At 39.8% G+C, this 26,620-nt stretch overlaps 1 protein-coding gene across 4 annotated transcripts in view; it reads left to right on the top strand.

The window, feature by feature from the left end:
- The window catches only part of CHN1 (chimerin 1), a 193,039-nt gene extending 169,387 nt beyond the window's left edge, over window positions 1-23,652 (top strand). For 2 of the 4 annotated variants that reach the window (XM_032479725.1, XM_006174761.3), the window contains 6 exons: window positions 2,559-2,643; window positions 12,101-12,274; window positions 13,048-13,125; window positions 14,676-14,813; window positions 21,200-21,305; window positions 22,748-23,209. In XM_032479725.1, coding sequence (XP_032335616.1) covers window positions 2,559-2,643; window positions 12,101-12,274; window positions 13,048-13,125; window positions 14,676-14,813; window positions 21,200-21,305; window positions 22,748-22,919 — 753 coding nt within the window. In that variant the 3' untranslated portion in view covers window positions 22,920-23,209. Of the gene's footprint in view, window positions 1-2,558; window positions 2,644-12,100; window positions 12,275-13,047; window positions 13,126-14,675; window positions 14,814-21,199; window positions 21,306-22,747 lie in introns of all 4 variants that reach the window. The other 2 variants (XM_032479723.1, XM_032479724.1) reach the window with 2 other exon arrangements.
- Window positions 23,653-26,620: the final 2,968 nt, after the last annotated feature.

The raw sequence follows: 26,620 nt of genomic DNA, 5'->3' as shown, positions 1-26,620 counted from the left end.
AAAGAATAACAGATGATTAATGAATGAAGTCTATTTGTTTTGATGACCTCTAGGGGAATAAAAAAAAACAAAAAGGCTACAGTATTCAGTGTTTACAAATAAAATCCAGTGTCATGGAGTCATGAAGATCACAGAACAAAATGTAAGAAATAACAAACTTTAGATACAAAAATTCAAAAGGGAACCTAGTTAAACCCTATTATAGAAATAAAACTTCTATTTGTGCTTCAAGACCTACTTCTAAAACCATTTCCTGGAGAGTTGTATAACCTACCTTACAAGCGGTTCAGAAAAACAAAATTAAATACAACACCACTACTAAAACTATCCCCAAATGGCAGGGTGCCTTTATAAAAAGCTGTCCAAGAAGCAATGTATAAAGAACGATTTCCTAAAGATCATGTGGTCTTCTGATTAGAGAACAGTGGGCCTGCCTGCATCCTGATCCCGAAACCCGCCCTTCAGCAAGTGTAATACGAAGAAATGTCCTGAGAGATTCAAAAGCCCACATTCACTACCGCTTCTGCGAAGGTGAGGAAGGGAATTGGTTCTGTCACAGCATCTCAGTACTCAGTTCTGTTTGCCAAGAGCTCTCCTGTTTCAGTGATTTCCGGACCAGTGTAACTTTAACACCCTTCACCACGAGATAACCGGCAGGCCCAAATCCGGGACTTCCTCCACGCCTCTCGTCCGATTTATTAACCTTACCAAGTTCAGTGATGCTGGATTATCCTGAGACTTTTCCCTAAAAATAACTTCACAATTCTTACAGCTATCTCATGGTTATATAACTTTCTAAATATGAGTCAGTGCAATCTATTTCACTCATTCCCCTCAGATTAAAGCAAGATTGCATACTTTATCCAGTTCTGTTCACTCAGAGGAACATAGAAAAAAACCAAACACATCACAGACTATCTGAATGTTGATCTTGGGCTCAGCTTCAGGAACTCCAGGAAATGCTTTCAATTTACAGGCTCTGAACATCATTAACAATCCAGAGGCAACTGTGCCTGCGTTCCTGACACTGTTCCGTAGAAGACGTAGAAGGGACTATGGCCTTCTTTTCAGATCAACACAATGTTTTGTACTTAGCAGCAGCCGGAGTCACAAGCACATACCTGCTTGGAATGAATGCTGGGTTATCCACTGCCACCTTATGTGGACATTTTGGCCAGTAGTAGTAGTTTGAATTCTGATATACCGTATTTCATAGATTCTAATATGTGCTTTTTTTTTATTTTAATATCTCTGAAATTGGGATTTAGCTTATAAATCAGTAGCATGTAATTTAATTGGCATCATTTTTCTAAATGGAATTATACGTCTTACATTCAGTGTAAGTCTTATGTTCAGTAACATCTTAAGTTCAAAGAAATACATTTGATAGATTTTTAAAATCACTTACTTAGTTTCTAAGACCTATTCAATACGTAAGTAGAACAGTAGCAAAAATGACAATCTTAGCTGTGAATTTCATTGTTTGCAGTAGCTGTTTTGGCAAATACTGATATTGGAATCAAATCATTACACTTTGTGATGTTCACTCTCTTGTATTACTGTTTTCTTCTGGAGGAAATCATACAGATAAGAAACTACCTCAAGTAAATGTAATTTGATACAGATCAGTGACTTCCTTGTTCCTTCTCCCTTTTCTTTTAACTTATTTCTTGAGTGTATTTTCAGCCAGTATTTGCTTAGCAATCTTAAAAGTGTTACTGGTAATATTGAAGATATTTTTTCTTTTATACTTTAATGTTTGGGGTTTGGGTTTATTGCTTCTCCATTCTACCAGTATTTTTTCATCTGAGTTAAGCTAGAATGACTTCTCTTTCCTAACCATAAAGTCTAGAGGTATCTTAGCATTTAAATTATTCTTCTTTGAGGATTCCTATCTGTGGGATAAGAGAATAAAATGAAGTAAAACCTTTATGAGCTTGAAGGATGAGTGAATAATTACCATACTAAAACAGGGTTTCTGATCAGCTGTAGCTTCTGCAGTTTCTAAAATATATTTATTTTCTTTGCTGACATAGGAAGTATCATAATGGTTTTGAACAGAAATTGGCCCTTTTTGATGATTCTCTTGTGACCAGACACTAAATATCACCTTCAACACTGGTGGCCCTAACTGTGGTCATAGAGGACAGAAGGTGGATCATCTGACAAAATCCTTCCAGGACCCAGACAGGTTTCCTCCTTAGTCGTGTCCCCCCCCCCCCCCCCGCAGCACTCAGAATGTGCCAGTGCTTGTATAACACGTAGATGAGACGGCTTCCAGCTGGAGGGGACCAGTTGGAAAACTCCACTGTAGAAATTGTTTTTAAAAGTAAATCGCAGAATATTGGTTTGATTTATCACCATTTCTGAAACAGAGGAAATCAAGCTCTGAAAGAAGTTTTAACTGCTTGTCAGTTCCACTCAACCAAGGATTTTCTGAATGTCACCATATTGTGCCTCTTCAGTACTAACGTGGCTTGTGTCTTAGTCCTGCTGTGGGAATAATCTCCTCATCCATGGGTTTCCCCTCTGGCCACTTTGTCACTACTCTTTTTCAGGTCCATACATTCCGAGGGCCACACTGGTGTGAATACTGTGCCAACTTCATGTGGGGGCTCATTGCTCAGGGAGTGAAATGTGCAGGTAAGAGCTCTTCACTTTTTGTTTTATTAAATAAGTAATGAAGTTATGAGAAGTAAGGTAGGATATTTGCTGTTATGCACGTACAATGGGCTGGATCCCAGTTTGCCCTTAACATACATGCACTAGGCTGGATTCTCAGGCAGCAACTTTGGAAATTGATATCTTATCTGCCCTTAACCTTCCTGTACTTAATGGGCAGCAGTCTAGGGATCTGCCCCGTTAAAAAGAGAGAAGTTCTCCTGTCAAAAAGTCTAATAAAAGGAGATAAAAGTAAGGCAGTTATATTTGTCTTGCCTTTGATGTTGCAGTAACTAAATTTACAAAAATGAGTTTTTAAAGCAGCGTACAGGGACCTGTGATTGTTGCCTTAGAAACTGAATTTTAAGGATAACTTAAGCTGGATTGTCCTTACTAAATTTTGTGAAATCAAATTGAAGCTTTAAAAATCTGTGAATTTATCTTCAAAGATGATTACCAAATTCCAAAAAAGCACTTAGTCACTAATATTTTGTTTGTGACATTTTGAAATCTTGAATATATCAAAACCGTTTTATAAAATATGACCTTAGTATTTTAGATTTAAATTTAGAAACTTTTAAGATTTCCACATAAACAACCAACTCAGGGATTTATTGAAATGCTTTATGAAATAAGTAGTTATTCACATCGTGTGAAATTCATTTGTATAGAACAACTGTACTGAGTACTGGTCATTTATTCAAACTGCTCTAAATTCTGGCATAGGCTTAAAAATAATTATTTTAATTTCAAATATATAATGTTAGCTCATAGAAGTTTCTTTCTGCTATTTAAATTGTAAAACTAAAAAATACATTCTTACATGTCTTTTAGCATGAAGCTTGACTCTAAAAATGTATACGAAGAGAAAATTATTTCAAAATGGTAACTGAAGTAATTCTGTCCAATTTAGCACTATAAAAATTAAAAATTCTCATCTCTTTTGTGGCATGATTTTTAATGGAATATTTTTGTTGTCCATTATGTGCAGAAGCTTCTGGGGTCTGACTTTTCTTATTCCTAAATTGCATTTTCTTTGAAAAGCAGAGTACAGGGTGCATTGCATGTGAATGTTCCCAGTCACTCCCCTTCAGTTATTGCTCCCTCAGCACAACTAAGGCATGATAAGGCTCTAGGCATATATCACTAGCCACATCCATTCAGGGACCTCCCTGCTGTGGGGAGGGGTAAGAATTTCCCATGTCTTGACTTTGAACTGTGCAGAGGTGTCTGTCAAGGAGAGCCTCAGCTCAGAGCCAGTCTGATTCCTCCATCAGCCTAGAGGGCTGACAGCCCCATTTGCAGAGTCTCTGCCCAGAGCATAAATGAGAACATTGTCTTTCTGGCTGGTGGTTTCCCAGAGTCAGGATGCCTGACTATCATTAGGAAGGCAGTGGTTGAGCCTTAGAACTGGAGGAGACCACAGAGGAACATGATGGTGTAGTTAAGACCATCCACATCATTGTGGTTTTTCAGAGGCAAATAGAATACCCTTTCCAAAGCACAAATCACCTGCTAGGGGGATGATGGTCTCAGTAAGCCTGGTTTGCCTTTATAACACAACCTTGACCAGCTGAGACTGCAACAGTTTCTTAAACATTTTATGACTGTCACTAACTCAAAAGCTTTTCTTTTACTAGAGCAATGATGTGTATCATTTACATTTTGAAAGAGTGAAGGCCATGTCCATGAGAATTGAGTCTGCTGTTAGCAGAGAACTAGTACAACACATATGAATTATCTTTGGCAATAGGCTACAGTCCCCAGTCATGCTTCAAAGAAATGTTTGGGAACATTTATAATAGTAATAATGTGAAGGAAAAGAAGAAAGAAAATGATTCACCCCATCCCATAGCCACCCACTTTAATTGCCTCTACTTTTTATTGTGAGTAAAGGTCAAAAATTTAAAGAAAAGCTTTTTCATCTTATGTTATATCTTGCCTTCAGAAGCATTATATTCTGTGTCATTGGAACCATATTAATGAGCAATGTAAGAGCAAGTCAACCCAGTTTTTAAAATGTGGAATGTTGAGATTTGAATTACTTCTCTTCTCTATGACAACTAATTACATTTGGATTGACAGTGGCCATCCTGACCTTTGAGCCATCTGCTGTGTATAAAACAGAATGCAAAGAATTAAGAATTTAAAGAGAGAGAGAGAACTAACTGTGGTATGGTGAAGACTGATGTCCGCTTCCTGATCCCCAGAACCTGTGAATATGTTTCCTTTCATAGCAAAGGAGGCTCTGTGATTGAGTTAAGGATTTTGAGATGAAGTGATTTCTGTGCATTGCCAGGATGGGCCCTGTGTAATCACGATCACAAGGGTCCCAATAAGAGGAAAGCAAGAGAGGCTGAGTCAGAGAAAAGATGTAAGGACAGAAGCAGAGGTCAGAAAAGAGCAGAGATGCTATACTGCTGACTTTGAAGATGGAGGAAGGGGGCCACGAGCCAAGGAATGCAGGCAGCCTCTGGAAGCTGGAAAAGGCAGGGAAGGAAAGATTCTTCCTTAGAACCTCCAGAAGGAACACGGGCCTGCTAACATCTTGATTTCAGCCCAGTGAAACTGATTTTGGACTTCCAACCTCCAGAACTGTTAGATGATAAATTTATGTTGTTCTAAGCCACGGAGTTTGTGGTCATTTGTTATAGGAGCAACAGGAAGCTAACACACTAGACACTGAACATTAAAGCTGTTACTTCCCAAGAAAAATGGCAGGCTTACTGCCTGTCAGAAAAGAGATGTATTTATCTGCTTTTGATTCTGAAGACAGCTTGCTTTGTTCTGGTTTCTTTTTTCAAAATCCACCAAAGGCAGAAGAGAGCTTGTCAGGAATTTTTAAAGGAATGTTTGCCAAAAGCAGAAACTTTGTATCCCCCCACCCCCTCTTTTTTTTTTTAAACATCATGCAGTGTTGGGTGGTGTTCCAGTCACCAGGCTGGCAGCGTTGCTGTAGGAATCAGACTGAATCTGGCTAATAGCAAGCAAGCTGTCCCTTCACGACTGAAAGCTCTAGGCTTGCTCGGCACCCCACAGCCGACGAGGACAACTGAGGGAGCCGCAGGGACACTCATGAGAATGCAGCCATCAGAGTCATGGTCTTTCCAAAACTCCGCAACACAAGATTCCACAGTCAGCATTAAACGTCTCATCTGCCAACGTCTCCCTTACTCTAGCTTTCTTTCAGGTTCCAAGGGACCATCTAACTGCAGCTTGGGAGTGGTGTTCCTCCTGCTAAAATATTTACAAGCGAAGTAGGTAGACTTCAGAAGTTAAGTGCAGAGGGTCACTGTCATTCAGATAGTTTCCCCAGACCATTTTTCCTTTCTTTATGAAATGTAAGCTTACAGGTTAAAGTAATCTATTATTATTATTATTTAATCACTGAGGTCACCAAACATCCCTCTCATGAAGAAGACCATTATTCCACCAAGATTCCTGAATTGTTTTCATTTTAGCCTTACCAGAATACTCTAAGAAGTTGAGCCGGATAATTATTGTTGTAAATCAGACATACTAACTTAGTGTTGGTTATTTTGAAAGTGACTTCATTTTTCCAGTGTATCATTATCATTGCTGCTGGCCCCCAAAAGGAAATGGCAGCAGTTTTTTCCTAATAAAAAAATGTATTTATTGCTTTGTATGCACAAGCACTTAACTTTTGGGTTGAAGAAGAGAAGGGGTAGTAATGTCCTTTATTTTAATTACTGCTTTGATCATACCTAAAAATTATGTTTGTCCTTGTAACCCAATGAGAAGTTGGTTAGACTTGCTTAAGACTTTCATGTAGCTCCTTTTAATTGTACTTTCATAAATATCCCGAAGGACAAAGTATTCTTCTGAATTTTTCTCGTGAAAATAATGGCTTCTGATGCATGTTAGAAACGGGCTGGCTATTCCCTACTACTCAGCCACAAAAAAGAATGAAATTATGCCATTTGCAGCAACGTGGGCTGACCTCAAGATTATCATGCTAAGTGAAGTAAGTCAGACGGAGAAAGACAAATGTCATATGATATCACTTATATGTAGAATCTAAAAAATGATAGAAATGAACTTATTTACAAAACAGAAACAGATTCAGAGACATAGAGAACAAACTCATGGTTACCAAAGGGTAAAGAAAGCAGGAGGAATAAATTACTAGTGTGGGATCTGCAGTACAAACTACTGCATATAAAATAGAAAACCAACAGTCTTACTGTTTAGCACAGGAAACTATATTCAATATCTTGTAATAACCTATAATGATAAAGAATCTGAAAAGAACATGTAAGTATAACTGAATCAGTATGTTGTACACCAGAAACTAACAACATTATAAGTCAACTATAGGTCAGTGAAAGAAAAAAGACAAGAAAGAAAGAAATGGACTATTCCCACTCCTCCTGGGTAGGGTTGGGGTGGAGGTAGGGACAACTAAGAGACATGGCTAAAAAAATAAAACTTTTATTTGCAGTTATTTAAAATAGGAACACTCAGAACAGAATGAATAATAATTTTCCTTTTGGAACACACATGAACATTGCTCCTTAATCCTATCAATGAATATAAGTAATAATCAGCTATTTATTTCAAAAAATAGGTTTGTGTGCTTTTTAAATACAAAGCACACATATTTTTCAGAGAAATCAAGACCAGAAAATCTAAGACTAACCTCAAGTTCATAGTCTAAGTAATAGAAGTATTTTATTAGTAAAGGACAGAATAAAATATGATTTGAATTTTTCATTCTTCCTTTCATATGTTTATTCTGTGCTTATTAACTTGAAAAATTGGGAGGGGGAAGTGTGGTTTAATTATAACATAAAAATAACCTACCAGACCATGAGATGCAACAAATGAAATACTCTTTTATGGACTTTTTTTTTTTTTTCCATTTATAGTGTAGAGCTTCCCTGGGAGAAATGGAACTATATAGGAGTTATATGACTTTAATAAATAAGTATGAAAACCAAATAAAGTCTTAATGGCAAACTGAAATATTGATATACTGCTGGTCCCTGAAGCAGCAATTTTCAGAGCAAGCTCGGAGCTGGTATATTGCACTGTGAACTTAAGGATATAAAGATGCTTTATTTTAATGACTTTGCCCTATCCTTTGGTCTTCTGAAGGAGTTCATATTCCAATCCTGCCAAATATTTGGCCTTTGAAGTTTATTTCTAAAACTACTGAGCATAAAATATTGTCCCATAGTTTAATCTTATTCAAATGGAAGAAAGAATATCAGTTGAGGAAGCATTTCCCTCCTCATTAAATACTGAAATCTGAGCGCAATCATCACTTTATCCAGTTTTTACTGAGTCACAAATAAGTTAGGTGTTTGCTGATGTTTAAAATGGGAGATAACTGTAAACAGTCAAAGGAATAAAGTTAATATTAATATCAAACCATTAGTGCCTTCCAGATGTTTCGATATCCTGTGGATGCATCAGAATTTTACTGTTTTGCTTTCTACTGGACTTCCATTTAGAGTTCATACATAAGGAAAACATATGACAAAACAAGAATATAATGGGCAGGTTTTATCATTGCTTTTTAAAAGTCCTTGCCAAATCATGTATAGATATCTATGACAGTCAAATACAGGAGTGTCTTTTAAACTCAAGTATGTACAGCAAATAATGAGTACAATATACATTATTGAGTAAGAGGTTGAAAATAGATACATTGTTAACCCTGAAAACAGTAACTCAGCGTACGTAGTGTACTGCTGGTGAGAAGTGGTATATATATCGTTCAGTGGGAAGAGCACAGACTTGGTTTAAATCTCAGTTCTACCACTTTCTAGCTGAGTAACTTGAACAAGGCATTTAGCCTCTCTGAGCTTCTTTGTCTTTGTGAAATGAAGACATTGGGATTGGTTGTTACCAATGGCTCTTCCCAGCTGGATCTGTGAGTTCTGTGTTCACGCTTAAAAGTATGAGGCACATCAACATTACTATAAGTAATGAAGCTTTGCTGACTTTTATACTTTTAAAATAATATGTAAGAGTTCTTCTGCTTCTAGCCCAGATGGATAAATGTTTTGTTTTACTCCTCACAACAATAATAGCAAAAGACCAAGAAAAAGCCACACTGCTACCCCTACCCGGTGCATGCTACAGCAGAAGCCTTTGGGTTTTCCATCACCATCTTGCAGGATGAAAGTGGTACCCCTGCTCAGCTGGGTCTGTGGGTGGGTCCCTGACGCTCATCCCTACCCTGTAGTAGAAGCCGCACCCACTCAGCCCAGGTCTGTGGACGGGGCCCTGTCTTCCGTGCCCACCCTGCAGTTCCATGCGGCACAGCACTCCTCCCCAGCCCGGTCTGTGGGCAAAACCTGACTTCCATCCCTACATTAGCAGTAATAACTAGGAGGTTGCCCTCTCCCTCCCCAGAATGTGGGGTATAGTCCTGCCATTTGGAGCACATATGAGTTGGTAGGCAAAATAGCACTACAATAGCGTTACAAAGGCTTTATAAACTAGGTTGACATTTGAAACAGCTTACAAAAGCGTGCCAGGAAGTGCATTCTAAATCTAAACAGGTTAACTACCTGCTAAAATTGAAGATTTCAATAGGAACCAGAGTCTCATAGCACTCAAAATATCCAGGATGCAGTTCTAAATTACATTTCATACCAAATACCAGGAAAATCTTAACTCAGATGAAAAAAGACAATCAACAGTCAGCAATATTGAGATAACACAGATGTTGGAGTTATCAGACAAGGAAAGCAGCTATCATAAAAATGTTCCAAGAAGCAATTATAAACATTCTTGAAACAAATGAAAAAATAGGAAATATCAGAAAAGAAATGAAGGTACAAGAAAGAACTAAATGGAAATTTTAAAATTGAAAAATTTATGAACAAACCATTGGATGGGCTCAGCAGCAGACTGGATGTGTCAGAGGAAGGACTCCTTGAACCTGAAGATAGATCAATAGAAATTATCCAATTCAAATGAGAGAGAAAATAGATTTTTTAAAAGTGAACTGAGCCTTAGAGGCCTGTAGGATAGTAACAAAAGATTTCACACTTGGGTGGTTGGAGTCCCAAGAAAGGATAAAGTGAGTGAGAGGGTAAAAGATATTTGAAAAATTAGTGGCTGAAAACTCCCCAAATTTGGTAAAAGCAGTCAGAAAAAAAAGATGTACTTACTTTTGTGTAAAGGAAATGCATTAAGAACAGTGAAGATAAGGAAGCAGCTGTAACCCCCTCTTCAGGACCTGGCATTCACATCTGACATACAGAACTCGCCTAGAGGTCAGCTTAGCACCCATCTTTAAGCTGATTATGACAACATATAACGAATCCCGGGGCACAACCTAGGAAAGGCCTTAAAATGTTGTTTCATCCTTCTAAATAATAACAGAGTCATGGTAAGCACTTATACTGTGTGTACGTACTATTATATTAACATTAAAGCCTCACATTAACTTAATAATAAATAATAGAACCTAATAACAGCTAATATTAAATGGATAAATACTATTATTATTCCCCTTTTACATAACTGAGGCACAGAAAGTTTAAGTAAGTCAAAATCACATAACTAATAGATTCCAGATCTAAGTTTAAATTACAGAAGTTATCCAAAACATTAAAATATTCAGGGAAAATGAGGTCTTTTAACTGGACATTTTGCCACTGATTTGCCATATGACTGAATCAGGAATCCTATTTATATCTAACAGATATAAATAGGAATTTGGGGTTTGGGTCATGTACTTATTTGGACGTTATTTAATTATACAGAGCAGCGTTGGGTGATCTCCTCAGAGAGTATAGATCACGCTCCTTGCTCTGGAAGCCTCTCTGTATTTGTAGAAGCAGCTGTTGCTCCTGAGTGATGAAGGGGCAGCATTAGCACTGGCCGTGCCATCCCCGGTGCTTGTCCACTTCCACTCACACGTGCAAGGACTCAACTTCCCTCTGCACCTGGCCTGTCTTTGCATGTAGTAGGTGCTCAATACATATGAATTCCTGAGTCACCACAGCCTTAAGGTCTTTTTCAGGTTGGCAGGGTCTCTGTATTTAATGAAAGCATGATTCCGTTGAGAAGTTTTGGCTACTTTTCCTTGTCTCTGTTCATTGTTCCTGCCATACATAACTAGACTGCAGCTTTACCAAAAGTCACAATAATGATGATGATTGTCAGTATTTGTCTGACATTTTATAATATGCAAACCACCTTGCATGCATTGGCTCATGAATTCTCATAACAATTCTGTGAGGTAAATACTGTGCTCCCCCTTCCTGCCAAAACAGCAAGCAAAACTGAAGCTTGCCTCAGGACAGTGGTCAGGGCATTGTGTGGTTTGCAGATTCATTGAGACCTGGCTGCAAACTGTGTATACCTCCCTTGGGTTGAGTTTACTAGAGGTCAGCATCAAATTTTCATGAACTTAAAAACAAATGGGTAATGTTTTAAAAAACATAAAGGTGATGTTTATTTTAGTTAAATTATTCAGGTATGGTCCATGTCTCTTAGGTCTAATCTAGCAAAATATTTAGATTCCTCTCTATTTCTTCTAAAATGCCATTTTACTCTTCTTATTGAACATAAAATGTCTCAAAATATTAACTGGGAAATAGCTGGGTTCTGGCATCATGGAAGTTATAACCCAGTAAAATTACAAAGCAAAGGAATAACTTCAGTAGAGGCAGTATGGTAGAGGTGCTAATAAAATTGTGGACTTTGCAGTCTTTGTAGGCGTGAATCTCAGTTGCACTGTGTACCAAATGTCGTGGGTAAGTCACTTAACACCTGTGTGCTTGGTTTCATCAGCTTTAGAAAATGAGAATAATAGTACCTGTTTTAATAGAGTTTTGTGAACTTAAATGAAATAATGTAAAGCGCTTAGAATAGTGCTTGGCTGTAATAGTGTTAGTCATAAGAAATAGTAATAACCTTAGCTATTTTTGGCTACTAGATGTATCATATATTCATTATCTTGTACATATATATGACGGGCGAGGAGTGGACAGGTGCGAGCGGCACTGTGTTAGAGGGCCCTGCGATACTCTTACTTTTGGAGGTTCGGTTCCACCTCATAGCAGACGTATTAAAATGCAGTTATATCCCACATTATAATTTTTATATATATTTAAAGAAATGGGTATATTTTTAGTTGACTAGTTGGTACAATGTTACATCTTGTAGACATTTAATTGAACACTGATTGATTTTGTCTGGTTTGGGTTGGTTTCCTCCTGAGATCATACAGCAGGTAAATGACAGAGCATGAGCTAGAATTCTGGGCTTCTACCTTAAAATCAATTTTTTCTAAAGAAAGGATGGGAAGAATGTTTCCCCTACTCCACAGCCTGGAAGCTAGTCCCCTTTTAAACCTAATTGAGGCTGGAATGTCTTGCCAAAATAAACACTCCCGAAGGCTCAAAACTCTGAAAATATTCATGAGTTTTTCCTTTCTTTATTCTTTTTTTAGATTGCGGTTTGAATGTTCATAAGCAGTGTTCCAAGATGGTCCCAAATGACTGTAAGCCAGACTTGAAGCACGTCAAGAAGGTGTACAGTTGTGACCTTACAACACTTGTGAAAGCCCACATCGCTAAGCGGCCCATGGTGGTGGACATGTGCATCAGGGAAATTGAATCCAGAGGTGAGGCATTTCCAGCGCCTGTTGTAATTCACCACGAATGCGAGTCATACTGCCTTTCTGGGTGCCTCACTACACAACCAGGTTTTCTTCTGGAAGTTTAGGGGGAACGATTTCAGATACCAAGTGATCTGAAAGTCTGAAGTGAATTCATTTAACCAATAATTAACCAGCATAATTTGAAGGTACATTTAACCAGCTATAAGAAATATACTTAAAAATATATTTAGGGATGATACTTTCAGTCTGTAAAAGTTCACATGTAAATACCAATTCATTTTTTAGCCTTTATGTTTTTCTTAGGTCCAAAAAGCAAAGGTGTAACCAGTCTGTTTAAAACTCTCCTACGCCAAAGAAAAAAACAAACCAAACCCCAGAACTGCACCCTAATTATTCTTTGCCACTTGGGAATTACTGCTACAGGCCTATTAATATAATTTATCTTATTCTTCTATTATGTAAGAGAATTTATGGTGTAATTGGGGTGATTAATTATTTCCCTTAAGACTCAACATAGTTGATCTAATTAAATCTATTTGATCTTAAATGATGAGCCAAATTACAGATATTCAGGTGACAGTAGGTCAGAGTTAAAGAACTGTGAGTGAAACGGTTTTATTTTAGGAGAAAAGTGTGAAGAGGTCTCTAAACATGTATATTTCATCATTCTTCCTGACACGTTACTTCCCCAGCCTGAAGCATGGGAAGAAGGTAAAATGTGAAGAAAAGGCGTAATTCCGAAGAAACTAATTAGCTCCCCTGCTTTATTTTTACAGGTCTTAATTCTGAAGGACTATATCGAGTATCAGGATTCAGTGACCTAATTGAAGATGTCAAGATGGCTTTTGACAGAGGTGGGTTTTCCAGCAGGTTCATTAACTTACAACAATAATACTCTGCCAAAAAAGCACAGCTTCTTATGTTATTCTTTGCATCATTTTTTTCTAAATCATTAATGATTATTATGCCAATAAAAAGGCTTAGCTTACAATTTTTGTTATTTTTTATTAGTTGTAAATATTAAACTGTTAAATTTCAGGATGAGAAAGAAGCATAAAATTTAACTATATTCCAATATTTGAGTATCTAAGGCTGATCCATGTTCACTGAAATATATAAAGAGCAATTACATTTACCAAGAACCATAGAGAAAACGGTGCCGAGGGGGTGGGCAGGGATCTAAGTTATTACACATCTCAGATTTCCTGGGTCTGCGGCGGCCCACCTAACCCTGCCTTCGTGCCTGCTTCCCCAGCAGTCATGTTACCTAAGTCCTGGCTCATGTGTCCAGGCAAGAATCTGAGAGGAGCTGAGCACTGTCTGGCATCAGACCTCCTGTGGAGGAGGGAACCAGCCAAAGAAAAGCTCAGTGTGGCTTATTTCCTCTTAACTAACATTTAAGTTAAGATTTGTTCCCAGGTTCTCCAGTTTGTTTTTGTTTTGAGTACTGGAATATGTGGTACCAAAGAACTGTAAGCTTGAATACAGGAGGTGGAAGAGAATAGGAGCTGTGATCGTAAAGAGCCTGTTCCCTTTGCAAGTATATATTTCTAGTTCCATTACACACCTCTCCCAGCACAAATCTCTTTAATAGCCAACAGAGGCATAAGACAAAATAAATTAAATATCGTTACCAACCCGACAGGAGGAAATCTAGGCCAGCCCAAGTATTTGATAAGATCAAAGGAGATGAAGTGAAGTAACAGCATCAGAAATAACCCTGAATCAACACCAGGTTAAACGTTAACAGGCATCGCGTTTTCTCCGGAAGGCAGCCGCTGAGCATGCCCACCCCCAGCCACTGGCTGTGGGAGATTCCCCATGTAACTCCTCTTCTCCTGCCCCTGCCCGGTCTCCCCTATTGTTAACAGCTTGCATTGGTACATTTGTTACACTTGATGAACCAACACTGATCCATTATATCAAAGTTCAGTCTTTACGCTGTACAGTCCTATGGGTTTTGGCAAATGCATAATGTCACGTATCCACCATGATAGTGTCATACAGAACTTTCACTACCATGAGGACCCCTGTGCTCTACTTGTTCTTTCTTCCCTCCATAATTAAACATGGAAAACAACTTTTAAGAATAAAAATTTCACATAGCGAAAAAAAATGTGACAATGAATATTATAAATGTTCATATAGAACTGAAAAATTGTGTTCTATACTAGAAATTGATACAACATTGTAAAATGACTATTACTCAATAAAAAAATGTTTAAAAAATAAACATTTCAAAATAGATTTAATCTTTCACAGAAAAAAAAAATATATATATATATATCAGCCCAGTGAATTTGATGTTAAAAACTGAAGCATTGCTAATCTTTAAAGACTGTTATTTGTTAAAAGTGCTGTGAATCCAGATATTTACTTTTGTTTCTCTTAACATCCTTCAAAGATGGTGAGAAAGCAGATATTTCTGTGAACATGTATGAAGACATCAACATCATCACGGGTGCGCTGAAACTGTACTTCAGGGATTTACCCATCCCACTCATCACGTATGACGCCTACCCTAAGTTTATAGAGTCTGCCAGTAAGTACGATGGCGCGCAATCCAAATAACCTAACAAGTCGCCTCTCTTGGTAATCACGTCTCCTATTTTTTTCTGCTGAATATCTTAAATGCATTTTATGAACTATTTCCCCCTGGCCTCTCTCCATGGCTAATATACTCATAAGAATCTTGAACTCTCCTGTAACATGGGTTATTTATGACTTCTGCCACCAGAAGCATCTTTGTCATGTGCTAACCGGTATTTTCCCAAGTAAGGCTTGTACCAGTTCTCTCCTTAGATATGGACCAGTACTTTTGTAAAATAGAATAGAAGTGAGTAGAAAAATAAAATTGAAAAAGCAAGACCAACTGATTATTAGATTCAGCAAGCATACAGATTGCTCTGTCAGATTGCTGTAAAAGTTTCTCAGTTCTTACTCTCAATTTCTGTACTTCTATGATAGGCCATTAATGAACAGTTTGAAAACTGGCACTGGTCTGTAGATCATATTTCAAGGAGCACTGTTTTAGATCAAAAAGTTATTTTTTCAGTTCTAGTTAAGATGAAAATGAGAAAGCAGAGGCTCATTTGCCAAATTTTATTTATAGTGCAAAAATCATACCTGCAATTCACACTTGTTTTTTTAAAGAAGGAAATCTTTTTAAGTGTTAGCATTACCATTTTATAGAAAAGAGGCTATTTCTGTCGTTTGCTTTCCTCTCTTAAAAACCATATGCAGTCTTGATCTTTAAATAATAACATCACTTCCTTAGTAACGCTGATTTGCTTTTTGACTTTGCAATTTCATGAAGTAGAAACTTTCTTTGTTCTGATTTCCAGTCTCCCCTTCAGAGCTTGTGTTGAGAATTTTTGTGGTGAGTTCCACGGAGCCCTGACTTCTTGCAGGTCAGCTCAAGCTCTCCTGTAGAGAACGGCTGGGAGAACTACACTGATTTCTACAAACTTTTGTGTTGGAAGCCTGAAAGGCTCGAGATGTCTTCCATTGGAACCTGGGATGGATTTGGCCGCTCAGGAAGATGGTCTGAGGGAGATTACGGGTTCATGTTTGGCGGGCAGAGGTCCCCCCGAGAGATGAGTCTGATGGCCACTAATCTAGAAAGCGCTTGACACACACCTGTGTCGTGAAGGGCCGCCCAGACCACGGTTTGCTCTGATCCCAGAACAACACTGAGGGCTCCGCTGGACGGTGGTCCTGCCCCCATGTTGCCTGGGAGTAATATTGAAACTTGTCTTCTGTGGCAACCCCAGGGGCATCCAGTTAGCAGAGGACAGGGCCAGGATTCAAACCCCAGTTCTGTGCTACACAACCACTGTATCTACCTAGAAGAAAAATCTAAGCTCTCCGTATGGATTGTAAGGCCTTTGGCCCCACACCCCCAAGTTACCTCACCTTCCTTCCCCACACCCACCCGAGTTGCTGAGGCCAATCTCCCCTCTGTATTATTCCTCCAAACCAGTTGTCACTCTTCTTGGGCTCATGTCTGAAACAGCCCTCCTGTGTGAAATCAGCAAGCCCCCTTGTAGCCCCTCAGAGAGCTCTTGAAAGCACATCATAAGAAAGAAACTCTAAATCAAGGAAAAAATTCTGTTTCCTTATAATATAAAACCATTTTGATGTGCAACACCAAAAACCCTGGCATAATACTTATGCACAATACAAACGCTGACTGTACATGTTTGATCTTGATATCAAAGAGTCTGTGGAACATTGTGTCCTTGTAACATGTCTTTTCTAGTAGCAGAATCTGTTTCATTCTTTATACACATAGATACAGCCATTCGCTTATCTGTACAGGCAGATAAGGAAGATGAGAGGAGCTCAGACTCAGGGCGTACACTAGGTGCCAGGAGTGGTGCTGGCCCCTATACATCCATGATGTTGGTTTAGAAGAAATGAGATGTTAGAAGTATAATTGTCCAAGGTCACATCGTGAGAGGAGGTGGCCCTGGCATTCAAACCCATGTCTGTCTAACCTCAAATCTCTGGCTCTCTGCACCCTGCCTGGTTCCCCTGACAGAACAGGAAGCAAACAGCTTACATGGAGGAGGAAGACGGGATGGGGGCAGGGGAACCCTTTCCAAACGAAGGACAGAACCGGCTCACCCTTCCCGATGCAGCTGCTCTTGAACTTTTTTGTTTCTCAGCTGCTAAAACAACTAGAGCCATGTTCTTTAGGTCTCACATATATCTCTGGGACTTACTGGCCAACAAAAAAATCAGAATTCATATTAAAGCTTCCTACAGCAAAAGCTGTTTGAGTTCTGCTGTCGCAGCCTCCCTTGGAGAAGCTGCTGGGTGGAAGCTGGAAGGGGGTGGCTGCAGGAAAAGGGGATACAAGGGTGGAGGAGGCCAGTGCATCCTGACCAAAGTCTGGAAGAGCTTCATAAACCCCTGGAAACTCCCTTATGAGCCACCTAGAAGCCTTGGTCCACCCAGCCCTTCTTCCTCACTCTCCCCCGCCAGTGAAGAAATTGGTGCCCTAAAATTCAAAGGCCTAGAAGGCAGAGGCCTCCCACAGGCCCTGCTCAGTAAGCCAGCTTGCACAGAGGCGTCCCGGCCACAGCGACAGCGCCAGGAAGAGGGAGGTGCCGGTCGGGCTGAATGCAGCACCCTTCCTCTGGCCAAGGAGTCTAAGAGCTCTGCCCAGAAGATCTTAGAAAAGTTAGTGTGTAACTTTGAGTGAGTCAGACAAACTCAGAAGCAAAACCCAGGGTTCTTTGTCCTCAGCATCTTAAAACACCCTCAAGAGAAGCCAAGAACGGGAGCTTGCTGAGTTCCCCCTCAGCTCTGCCGCTCACTCACCCCCTTTGCTTGCCTAAGTTTTATTCTTCTCATATTTGAGCTTCTCTGTAAAGAACTGACAACACATCCTTTAAAAGAGCCTGTAACTAGGTCTGACACATGTGCAGAATGCTCATTTCCGGCCCCCACGACGTCCCAGACCTTCCCAGGACCTCCGGCCACAGGCCCCCTTTGCCCACTGGGTCCCCATCGCACTGGGCCTGCCTCTTCCCCAGCCTCTCCTTCCTGCCCGAGTTAGATTCGCGTCTCGTCTTCCTTCCTAGACCGTATCTCGCTCAGAGGCAGGAGTCCTCTCGCTCACGTTTGTTTACCCGCAGTGCCCATTTACATTAAAGGGGCTCAAAAGTATTTGTCGCACGAGTAAACATAATTTTATATTAAGAACCATAAAGTCTTAGAGTTTTTAGCTACCCTAAGGGGTCGTGTAACTGGACCTCCTTCTACAACACATTCTTTTTTAAATTCTCTGTTAACTGCAAGACCACCGCTTCTCTAGGCAGCCTGTCTGCTGGTGGACAGATGTCCACTGAGCACAAGGCGGTCTGCATGCTTTTAACTCCCTCCCACTGGCGGTGGTCCTGCTATCACCCTCTCCCACATGCAGGCCTTTCTTATATTTGAAACAGCTGATGATGGCCAGTCATCTCCGAGCACATTCCACTGGGTCTCCCTCCGTTATGCTTTGGTTTTCTTAGGGCTGAAGATTTGTGTCCTCTGAAAAACTGATCGTGGGGAATACTCTTCTAAGTGGGAGAAAAAAAGGGAAATGAACTCCAGAGAAGAATCTCAGTCAATTTGATACCAGTGTATTCAAATGCATTTTGTCATACATTCCCAGATTTGTATCTCCAGTCTGGACCTCGTCCCTAAACACCAGATAAGTCCCTGATCAGCATGTTCACCTGGATGTCTGGAAGGGCATCTCAAACCAAACTCTTGGTCTTCTCCACCAAACCCCCTCCATCCATAATCTTCCCCATCTCAGTTAACTGAGATTCCATCCTTCCAGTGTCCTAAGCCCAAAACTTGGCTCATTCTTGATTCTTCACTTTTACATACCTCCCTCGTCAGGAAATCCTCTAGACTCTACCTTTAAAATACACCCACAATCCAGCAACTTCTTAACACCTTCCCTGCCACCACCTGGTCTAAACGAGTGTCTTTCACCTGGATTTTTGTTAATAATTACCAGAAGGGTCTCCCTGTTTTTACTCTCACCCTCCCGTAGTCTGTTTCCCACAGAGCAGCCAGAGGAGAGATACAGTGAGAAAGGTATGTTGGATCATGACCCTCCCTTGTGCAGAACCTTCCCATTTCGCTCAGTCAGTGCTGAGTTCTTAGCGCAGCCCACGGCGCCTGCCTGTTAAAGCACCCCAGTCCCTCCTGACATCTCCCCCTTCCACTCTCCTCTTTCTCAGTCTCGCAGCCACATTTGGCTCCTCACTTTTCCTCAAACATTACAGGCATGCTCTCACCTCAGGACCTTTGCACGGCTGTCCCTCTGCCTGGAACCATCTTCCCCCAGATCTCCACAGGATTCATTCTCTTGCTCCCTCCAAGTCTGTACTCAAGACCTTCTTTCTCATTAGCTCTGTCCTTACCACCCTATTTAAAATTGCAGCCTCCAGTGTTTCTTATCCTGATTTTTTTTTCCATAGCGCTTCCCTCATTCCAATACAGCATGAACTATAACATAGAACATTGTTTATTGTCAGTCACCCTCCAGTGGAAAGTGAGCTCTCTAAGGGGGAATTTTGTGTGTCTGCTAGCCCACCAGCACTGCCCTTAACTTCACACTGTCTTAACATTCTCCTTATAACATATTAATCGTAGAAGTTAAAGGAAACTAAATTACTCTTTTTTCAATTTCCAGAATAGTGTAGTTTCAAATTAATTTGTCCAATGGTAAACACTATAGCTAAGTAAAAACTAAGTAATAGTTTTTTATTAGTAAATGGAATTTTCTTCTTTTAATTCTAGAAATTAAATAATTGAATTTCAGTATCTGAGATGTTACTGCTGTTATGAACTGGCACTCTGTAGAGGCCCCAAGGCTCAAAGACCATACATTATTTATCATCGTAAAAGGCAAATAATACTTTCTTTATTGTTAAGAAATGAACTAAGAACCCTGGGGAAGCTTTGGGCAGAAATTGTAAAATGGCCAGTTTCTTTGAATTAAAAAGCTTCGGTCACTCTTTACATCCTGAAATGTGTGGAAGCTGCTCTGCCAATGCGAGGAGCTTTTCACATTCATCTTATATCAGTTTTTACCTGACTCTAATGCACTATCCTTAAGTTGGTTTGTTTTATAAATTAGAAAGACTGGGATTCTTGGTCTTGTGTCTTGAATGTGATATTCTGGTCGGCTGTGGCCTTCCAGCATTTCAAGGCATCTATCCAACATTTAAAGCCAGTTGCCCTGAAACCCAGCATTAAGGCACCCCATCTTCCTGAAATCTGGGTAGAAGCAGGAATGTTGCTAGGGTCCTCTTTTTTGGAGCACAAAATTCCAAAGATGTCTTATTTCTGAATGTGGAAATAATTGATGAATTAAATGCACTGGGACCTCAGAGGAATGTGGCTTTTTGGCAGAATATACCAGAACTAAAATATCCAAATAAAGATGGTCCCCTTCAAAGTTTACACCTTTATAGGAGCCACTTTTAGTTCAGGGATCCTGTCGTCACTCAGAACATTTGGAATTGCCTTCAAAGTCTGTATGGCATTCTTCCAAATGTCCTAAGTAGTAGAATATTTTTGCACTTTGAGGGTAGAATTGGCTTTTTTATAACAAAGAAATTTAAAACTAAATCTAATAAATGAAGGAAATGTTGACTGATACATTTCTTGGTTTAAAAAGAAGAAAGCATGAATATCAGTAAGACTGTAGGGGCTGCAGAGGGCATGGGCTGCTGTAGCTTGTGCGTCATTACCGAAAGGAGATTTTGGTTTTTCTGTTCGTTTCTTTTTCAATTGAAGGATAGTCAATTTACAGTGTTGTGTTAGTCTCTGGTGTACAGCATAGTGATTAAGTCATACATATATTTTATACATATATATACACACACATTCCTTTCCATATTTTTCATTATAGGCTATTACAAGATATTGAATATAGTTCTTGTGCTATACAGTAGGACCTTGTTGTTAACCTACTTTATATATAGTACTAAAATGGGATTTCCAAAATATTTTGAACAGTACATCACTTAAGTATGTCTCTAATGTTCTAAGATGACCTCACTTGAATTGTGTAAGTTTTTATCCGTGTTTTTATCAGACATAGGTGTCTGATTTTTTTATAGTCACATCCTACACATCCAGTATCCAATTTTCATAATTACAGACACCAGGACACACAAGTAAAAACACTGGCTGCTCCCCCCAAAAGCCCAAGTAAACGGCATGGCCACAGTGACACTAAGCTTTTAGAAATCTGAGACTTGAACCTTAAAAATATTTTCCAGAGTGGTAGGCAAGGATAGGTGAGAAAGTACTTCCTACCTGTTTCAGAAGCCCACCCCAAGAATGGAATTAAGTGGACCGTGTGTACCAGTTGTCAGAGTTTCTCTGCTTGGTGTTCCTCTTGCTATGTAGAAATGATGGATCCTGACGAGCAATTAGAAACCCTCCACGAAGCACTGAAACTGCTGCCGCCTGCTCACTGCGAGACCCTCCGGTACCTCATGGCGCATCTGAAGAGGCAAGTTACAGACTGCAAGCTCAGGCTTGTACCACATCCAAATGTTCAGAACCAAATGAAAGTGAAGGCAAAAGAAAGGACAAAGGACCTGTTGAATTAATGAATAAATGCACAGCTATCTTGCCTTCTTTGCATGAGATCACACACATTGAGAAGGAATGCTAAAACTATTCTGCATTACAGTACTGGGTGCAGACTTGACTCTGGCATAAATGTCTTCGCAGTTCCGGTATATGTTTGCAAATGTGCTAGAAACACCAATAATCTGCCAAGGGCACGTGTTAATTTTTGCAGAAAGGGAAAAGGTTGCAGCTCTAAAGACACTCACGTTAGTATAACAAAGCAAGAGCGAAGCAACTTGCAGGAAGGCTCCCTTTTCTTATATCTTGCCCCAAAATAGGCACTTCAGGTGTGGGATTTTAGATTATTGAATTAATGTTGCCAACACTGAAACCTGAAGTAAAAAGTGATGTAGTAAAAAGAGGAATGGGAAATAAAATCTTTCAGTTACTTCTGGTTTAATGTTTTAAAGTGACTGATGTGGTGATGTAGCTTCGCTTCCCTGCTCAGTCACCCTCGATCTCTCCCAGTTGAAGCAAAGTTTTTAAAATTCTATGACCAAGTTTTAGTGGTTTTATGGTTTCCAAATATAAGACCAATCAGAAACAAATAAGACAGCAGAACCTGACGTGTATTTTGTATGCCTTCTGGCACAAGTTACCAAGAAATGAATATTTTAACTCATGGTGCTTTTAAGGGTTTACATGTTTTCCCTCCTTAAAAGCACCATGAGTGAAAACTTTTGTTTAACTTGCTTACAACCTCACTTGTTAATTCAAGTTTGCATTATACATGGATGCAGGTAAGTACTCCACACTAAAACAAAGGAATAACTAGCAAATTATGGTCTCTGTGCCTTTGCTGTAGCAGTAAAAGGAGTATAAATCCTTATGTTCCCTGATGAGGTTGCTTCCCAAGCCATTTCCTGTTAAAGATTGCTACCACGCTCTCCCTGGATACTCAATAAACTATTCAGCTTGCAAAAATCTCTAAAGGAAACAAGATCGCTGAAGTGGAGGGAGGGCTGATGGAATAATCAAGATGACCCCATCCCTTCTCTGTTTGCAAACACACCCCTGCAGCTCCAGGCTTCGGCAGGAGAATCCACAAATAGAACCGACCCCACACAGCCCAGCGCATTAACTCGGGCTTCAGCTCCCGTGGTCACCAGAAGTTTGAATTATTTACTAACACAGTTGATTTTAAGGAAAGTCAGTACTTGGAAGGTAAGGAGAAGTACAGAGAAATAACCTAGCGGAAGAGCTGACCAGTGGACACAAATTAAGTTTTGTGTGCGAATCTTGCTTTTGTGTCAGTGCTCTAGCACGAGGAAGCCCCCCGGGGCTTACACAGTGTCATCGTCCTTCCCTTGTATTTTCCAGAGTGACCCTCCACGAAAAGGAGAACCTGATGAACGCGGAGAACCTTGGAATTGTTTTTGGCCCAACCCTCATGAGATCTCCCGAGCTGGATGCGATGGCCGCACTGAATGACATCCGGTATCAGAGACTGGTGGTAGAGCTGCTGATCAAGAATGAAGACATTTTATTTTAAGTTTTTAGTTTGAAGGAAAAAAAGAAATGTTTTACAGATGAAGGAATGTTTTATAGTAATTTAATTGGCTCTTATAGCAGAATCCTTTCTTGGTTAGAAGTTTGGGCATATAACCAGATTGAAATGAAGGAACTTTCCATTTTTTTTGTAGCACCACTCAGCTGTCCTTGTAAAACAGTGAACACACGCTTTCCAGTTCTAGTAATCCCGGGTGTTTATCATGTTACCAGAAACTCAAGCTATTGCATGATTAGCCCCCTGTTTGGCAAGGGAACCCCATACAAAGGAGACACCAAGCCTGCACCGCCCCTTCGTCCCGGGTCGCCTGTGGTCGTAATTGAGCATGTTTCGCAGAGTAAATCTGTCGTGACTTCGCTTTTGGGTCCTACGTCATTGGTTCTGATGCTTACATAAACATGCACACAAATGGATAGAACAGCACCTCTGGCTGCCGCATTGCCGTAGACTATAACAGATGCCTACTTTTCTCAAATGCTTTATTTCTGGTTTCTCTGAGTTCCCCTAACATAGTACTTTCTTTCCAGCAAAAGCAAGATGTGTTTTCAGATTTGTTACTTTAGTAAATTATCTCTACCAATAAAAAAAAGTACAACGCAGAGCATTTTCTGTTAAATTATTATTGGTTTTCAGTTGTAATTTTGTGTTTTTATCTGGCATGCATTTATTAATTTATTAAATTTGGCTTATAGAAATCAAAAATATTGATAGCTTATTTTTTCTCAAGACTGAGAGTATTTGGGAAAATGTGTTTGGCCATTTATTTAATACTGAGTACGCTCTCTCACCCCTTTTGTTTACTATTAAAAGTCACATTGCGCTCCTAAAAAAATAATTTAAAACTGCTTAGAAATAGAATCCCAATTCATGGGATTTATTTTTCTTCTTGCATACTCCGGCAAAAGTTTAGAATATTTTCTCAGCTTTTTAGGGGAGTGGGGAGGCAGGCCAGAATTTGTTCTAGAGTAATCAGAAAAAGAAAAAAGGGCTAACTAAGAAGAGTGACTTTCTAAACATTGGCTTTGTCAGATACACATGATGTTGACCTGCAGTTGAGCTGACAGCACTCCGGAGATGAGTCCCAGGTAGCATCCTGACAACTGGAGGAGGGTGGTCTGTGTGCAGCGTGACACCAGGAAACCCAGGGAAGGGCCTGAGCCCGTCACTAGTCCCCACATGGCTTGGAGCAAATGACCCTCCAGTGTCTGTTTCCTTATCTGTCAAATGAGTGCCCCTCCAGAACTAAAGTTCTGTTCTGCTTTAAAAAGTACAAAAAAAAAAAAAAAAAAAAAAAAAAAAAAACCTCAACCCAAAAAACCCGACATATTTCTATTTTTGCCATTTTAATCCTTAATGCTTTCAAGACTATCTTCAAAGATAATGAGAACTGACAGAAATATGGAGTTTTTCCATATTCATACCCTTAGGCTATAGTAGGAAGTTGATGGTATGTTTTATTAATGTTTATATTCAGAAAAGTGGTTATTCAGTCCATCACAGCTATCTTCCCCACCACAGTCTGCTATGAAAAATGTCACTGCACTCAGCAACGTTGGATATGTAGATTAATAAAGTACAGAGATTTGTTTTGTATAACAGAAATTTTCTTTAAAATGGAGATCACTAAAAGACACTAAACACTAAGGCGATGCTTTTGACTCAGGAAATACATTTGTCAGAGAACTCTAATCACAGGGACCTGCCCCCGGGTAAGGAAATCTGTTGAACTGTGATGTGCTCATGGCTGAAGATTATTTTGTACAAAATCCTTTTAAAGGAGAATTTAGTTGTAAAGAAATATGCCTTATTAGATATAATCACCTTATTTTTCTCCTGAAAGTAACTGATATGGTTGACTTTAGGCACTTACTGAAATTAGAGGTATGTCTGGAACAGGAACAATGCATGATGGTCAAGTAAGCATGAAGCAGATGTTCAAATAAAGTTCTGAGTATGTCTTCAAACAAGGTTATTGTTTACCAGGCTTGGTAACAAGTACACTGGGTATGTTTTGAAACATGAATGTGTGGTTCATTCCCTCAGGACGTGCAGATACAAATCAGAGCTATACCATCTGTGAGCACTCTTGGACTGTTGGAGTCACGCCTTGAAATGAAGGAACAGTTCCCACTTAGAGAGGCTCTTAATAATTAACCAGAGTCTTTTAGATGTATCTTTCTAAGACTAGTTGGAGATTTCTTAAATCATGATCTTTTATGATGAGGCAGAGGTTTCAATTTCCATCCCATCAGGAGTGGGAGGAGGGCCAATAAATCCCTCCATGACCACCCAGAGTTGTCAGCACTACAGATACTCTGCCCTGAATGTAAGGGCCAGGTCTTAATTTTCTATATACAGTTTTAAAGAAATTATTGAGAAATCAAAGATTTTCCCTTTCTACATTTTTCTGTTCATTTTTAATGCCTGTCAGTTACACCAGCTGGCCAGAGAAAGTAGTCCTTCACTGAATTGAGATGAAAAACACAACCCTAAGTAGAAGAATGGCTATTAATCAAAATGTATCGGGTTACTTAATGAGCTCAGATGGAAGGCCTCTGAAAAAATTAGGTTTGGGGTTCCAACACTATTCATTTTTAACAAAATATTTTAGAGTTTGTAGCCTCAAAGCTGATTATGTATTATTGGTAAGTCCATTTAAATAGCCAAAAGTGGGGGTTTTGTAATGTGCATTGGGGAAAAGCAGGACACCCAAAACTCTCCTCCCAAATACATGTGTTAGTCATTGGGAAGATAACTTCTTACGAAACTCTTTAAGCATCTTTATGACTTGATTTGCCTGTTTCAGCTGTACGGCATTCACACTTGTCTCAGTGTAAAGTGAGAGGCGTTTCCTCTTATGGGCTGAAGTGGCCGTGTTCTTTACACACACCATTACCGCCCACCACACCCCCACTGGACACCGGCGGCTCAGACCCGTGACTGCCACACACTGTGGAACACGGGGGAAGGCGAAGAGGAGAACAGCAGCATCTGTCAGCATCTCTGGTTCTTAGAGACCTAGTTCTCACTTGCATCCTCTCAACAAATGATGCCCAGACCTGCGTCCCCCAGCACATCTGCTCTCCACACCACACCCGTTTCCTGCCTGCTCCTTCCCCAGGGGCCAGGCGCTGGGCCGGCCTGGGAACAAGACCAGCTGCAGTTCTCAGGAGACCTAACAGGTCACCGTGGCCCAGGAAACTTGAATTCTGTCCTTTTCCTCACAAGGCATCTTATTTTCTGTGGGTCTTGGCACCAGCTGTGGACAGAGGAGCATGAAAGGGCCCCGTCATGCCATCCTCTGCTGTGGGTTCTGGAAATACAGAAATCCTTTGGTTTTCATTGTATCGGTCATCTCAGACCCGCGAGTTTCCTCGGGTGTGTCTACAGGTACAACTGGGCACAGGCTGGCCTTGTCCATGCAGAAAATCAGGCCTGGCCTTGTATTTGGATGCCTCGCCAAAGGAATGAATGTCTTCCTAAGACAATTTGTATTCTTACCAAGGAAAATTCATAATAGGAATAATTTGTTCAAGTTTTTTTTTTTTTTAATTGCACCAAATTATATGAGAGAGGAGATAGCATGGGCATACAAAGGTTAAGTCAGCTACTTCAGTGCCAGCTCTGTTTCAAGATTCTAGGAACACTGACATCAAAACCATAAAATGTGGAGGCGGAGGGAG

Source organism: Camelus ferus, chromosome 5, assembly GCF_009834535.1.
Source record: "Camelus ferus isolate YT-003-E chromosome 5, BCGSAC_Cfer_1.0, whole genome shotgun sequence".
Lineage (NCBI taxonomy): Eukaryota > Metazoa > Chordata > Mammalia > Artiodactyla > Camelidae > Camelus > Camelus ferus.
Note: the sequence above shows the minus strand (reverse complement) of the source record. Positions and strands in the feature narration are given on the sequence as shown.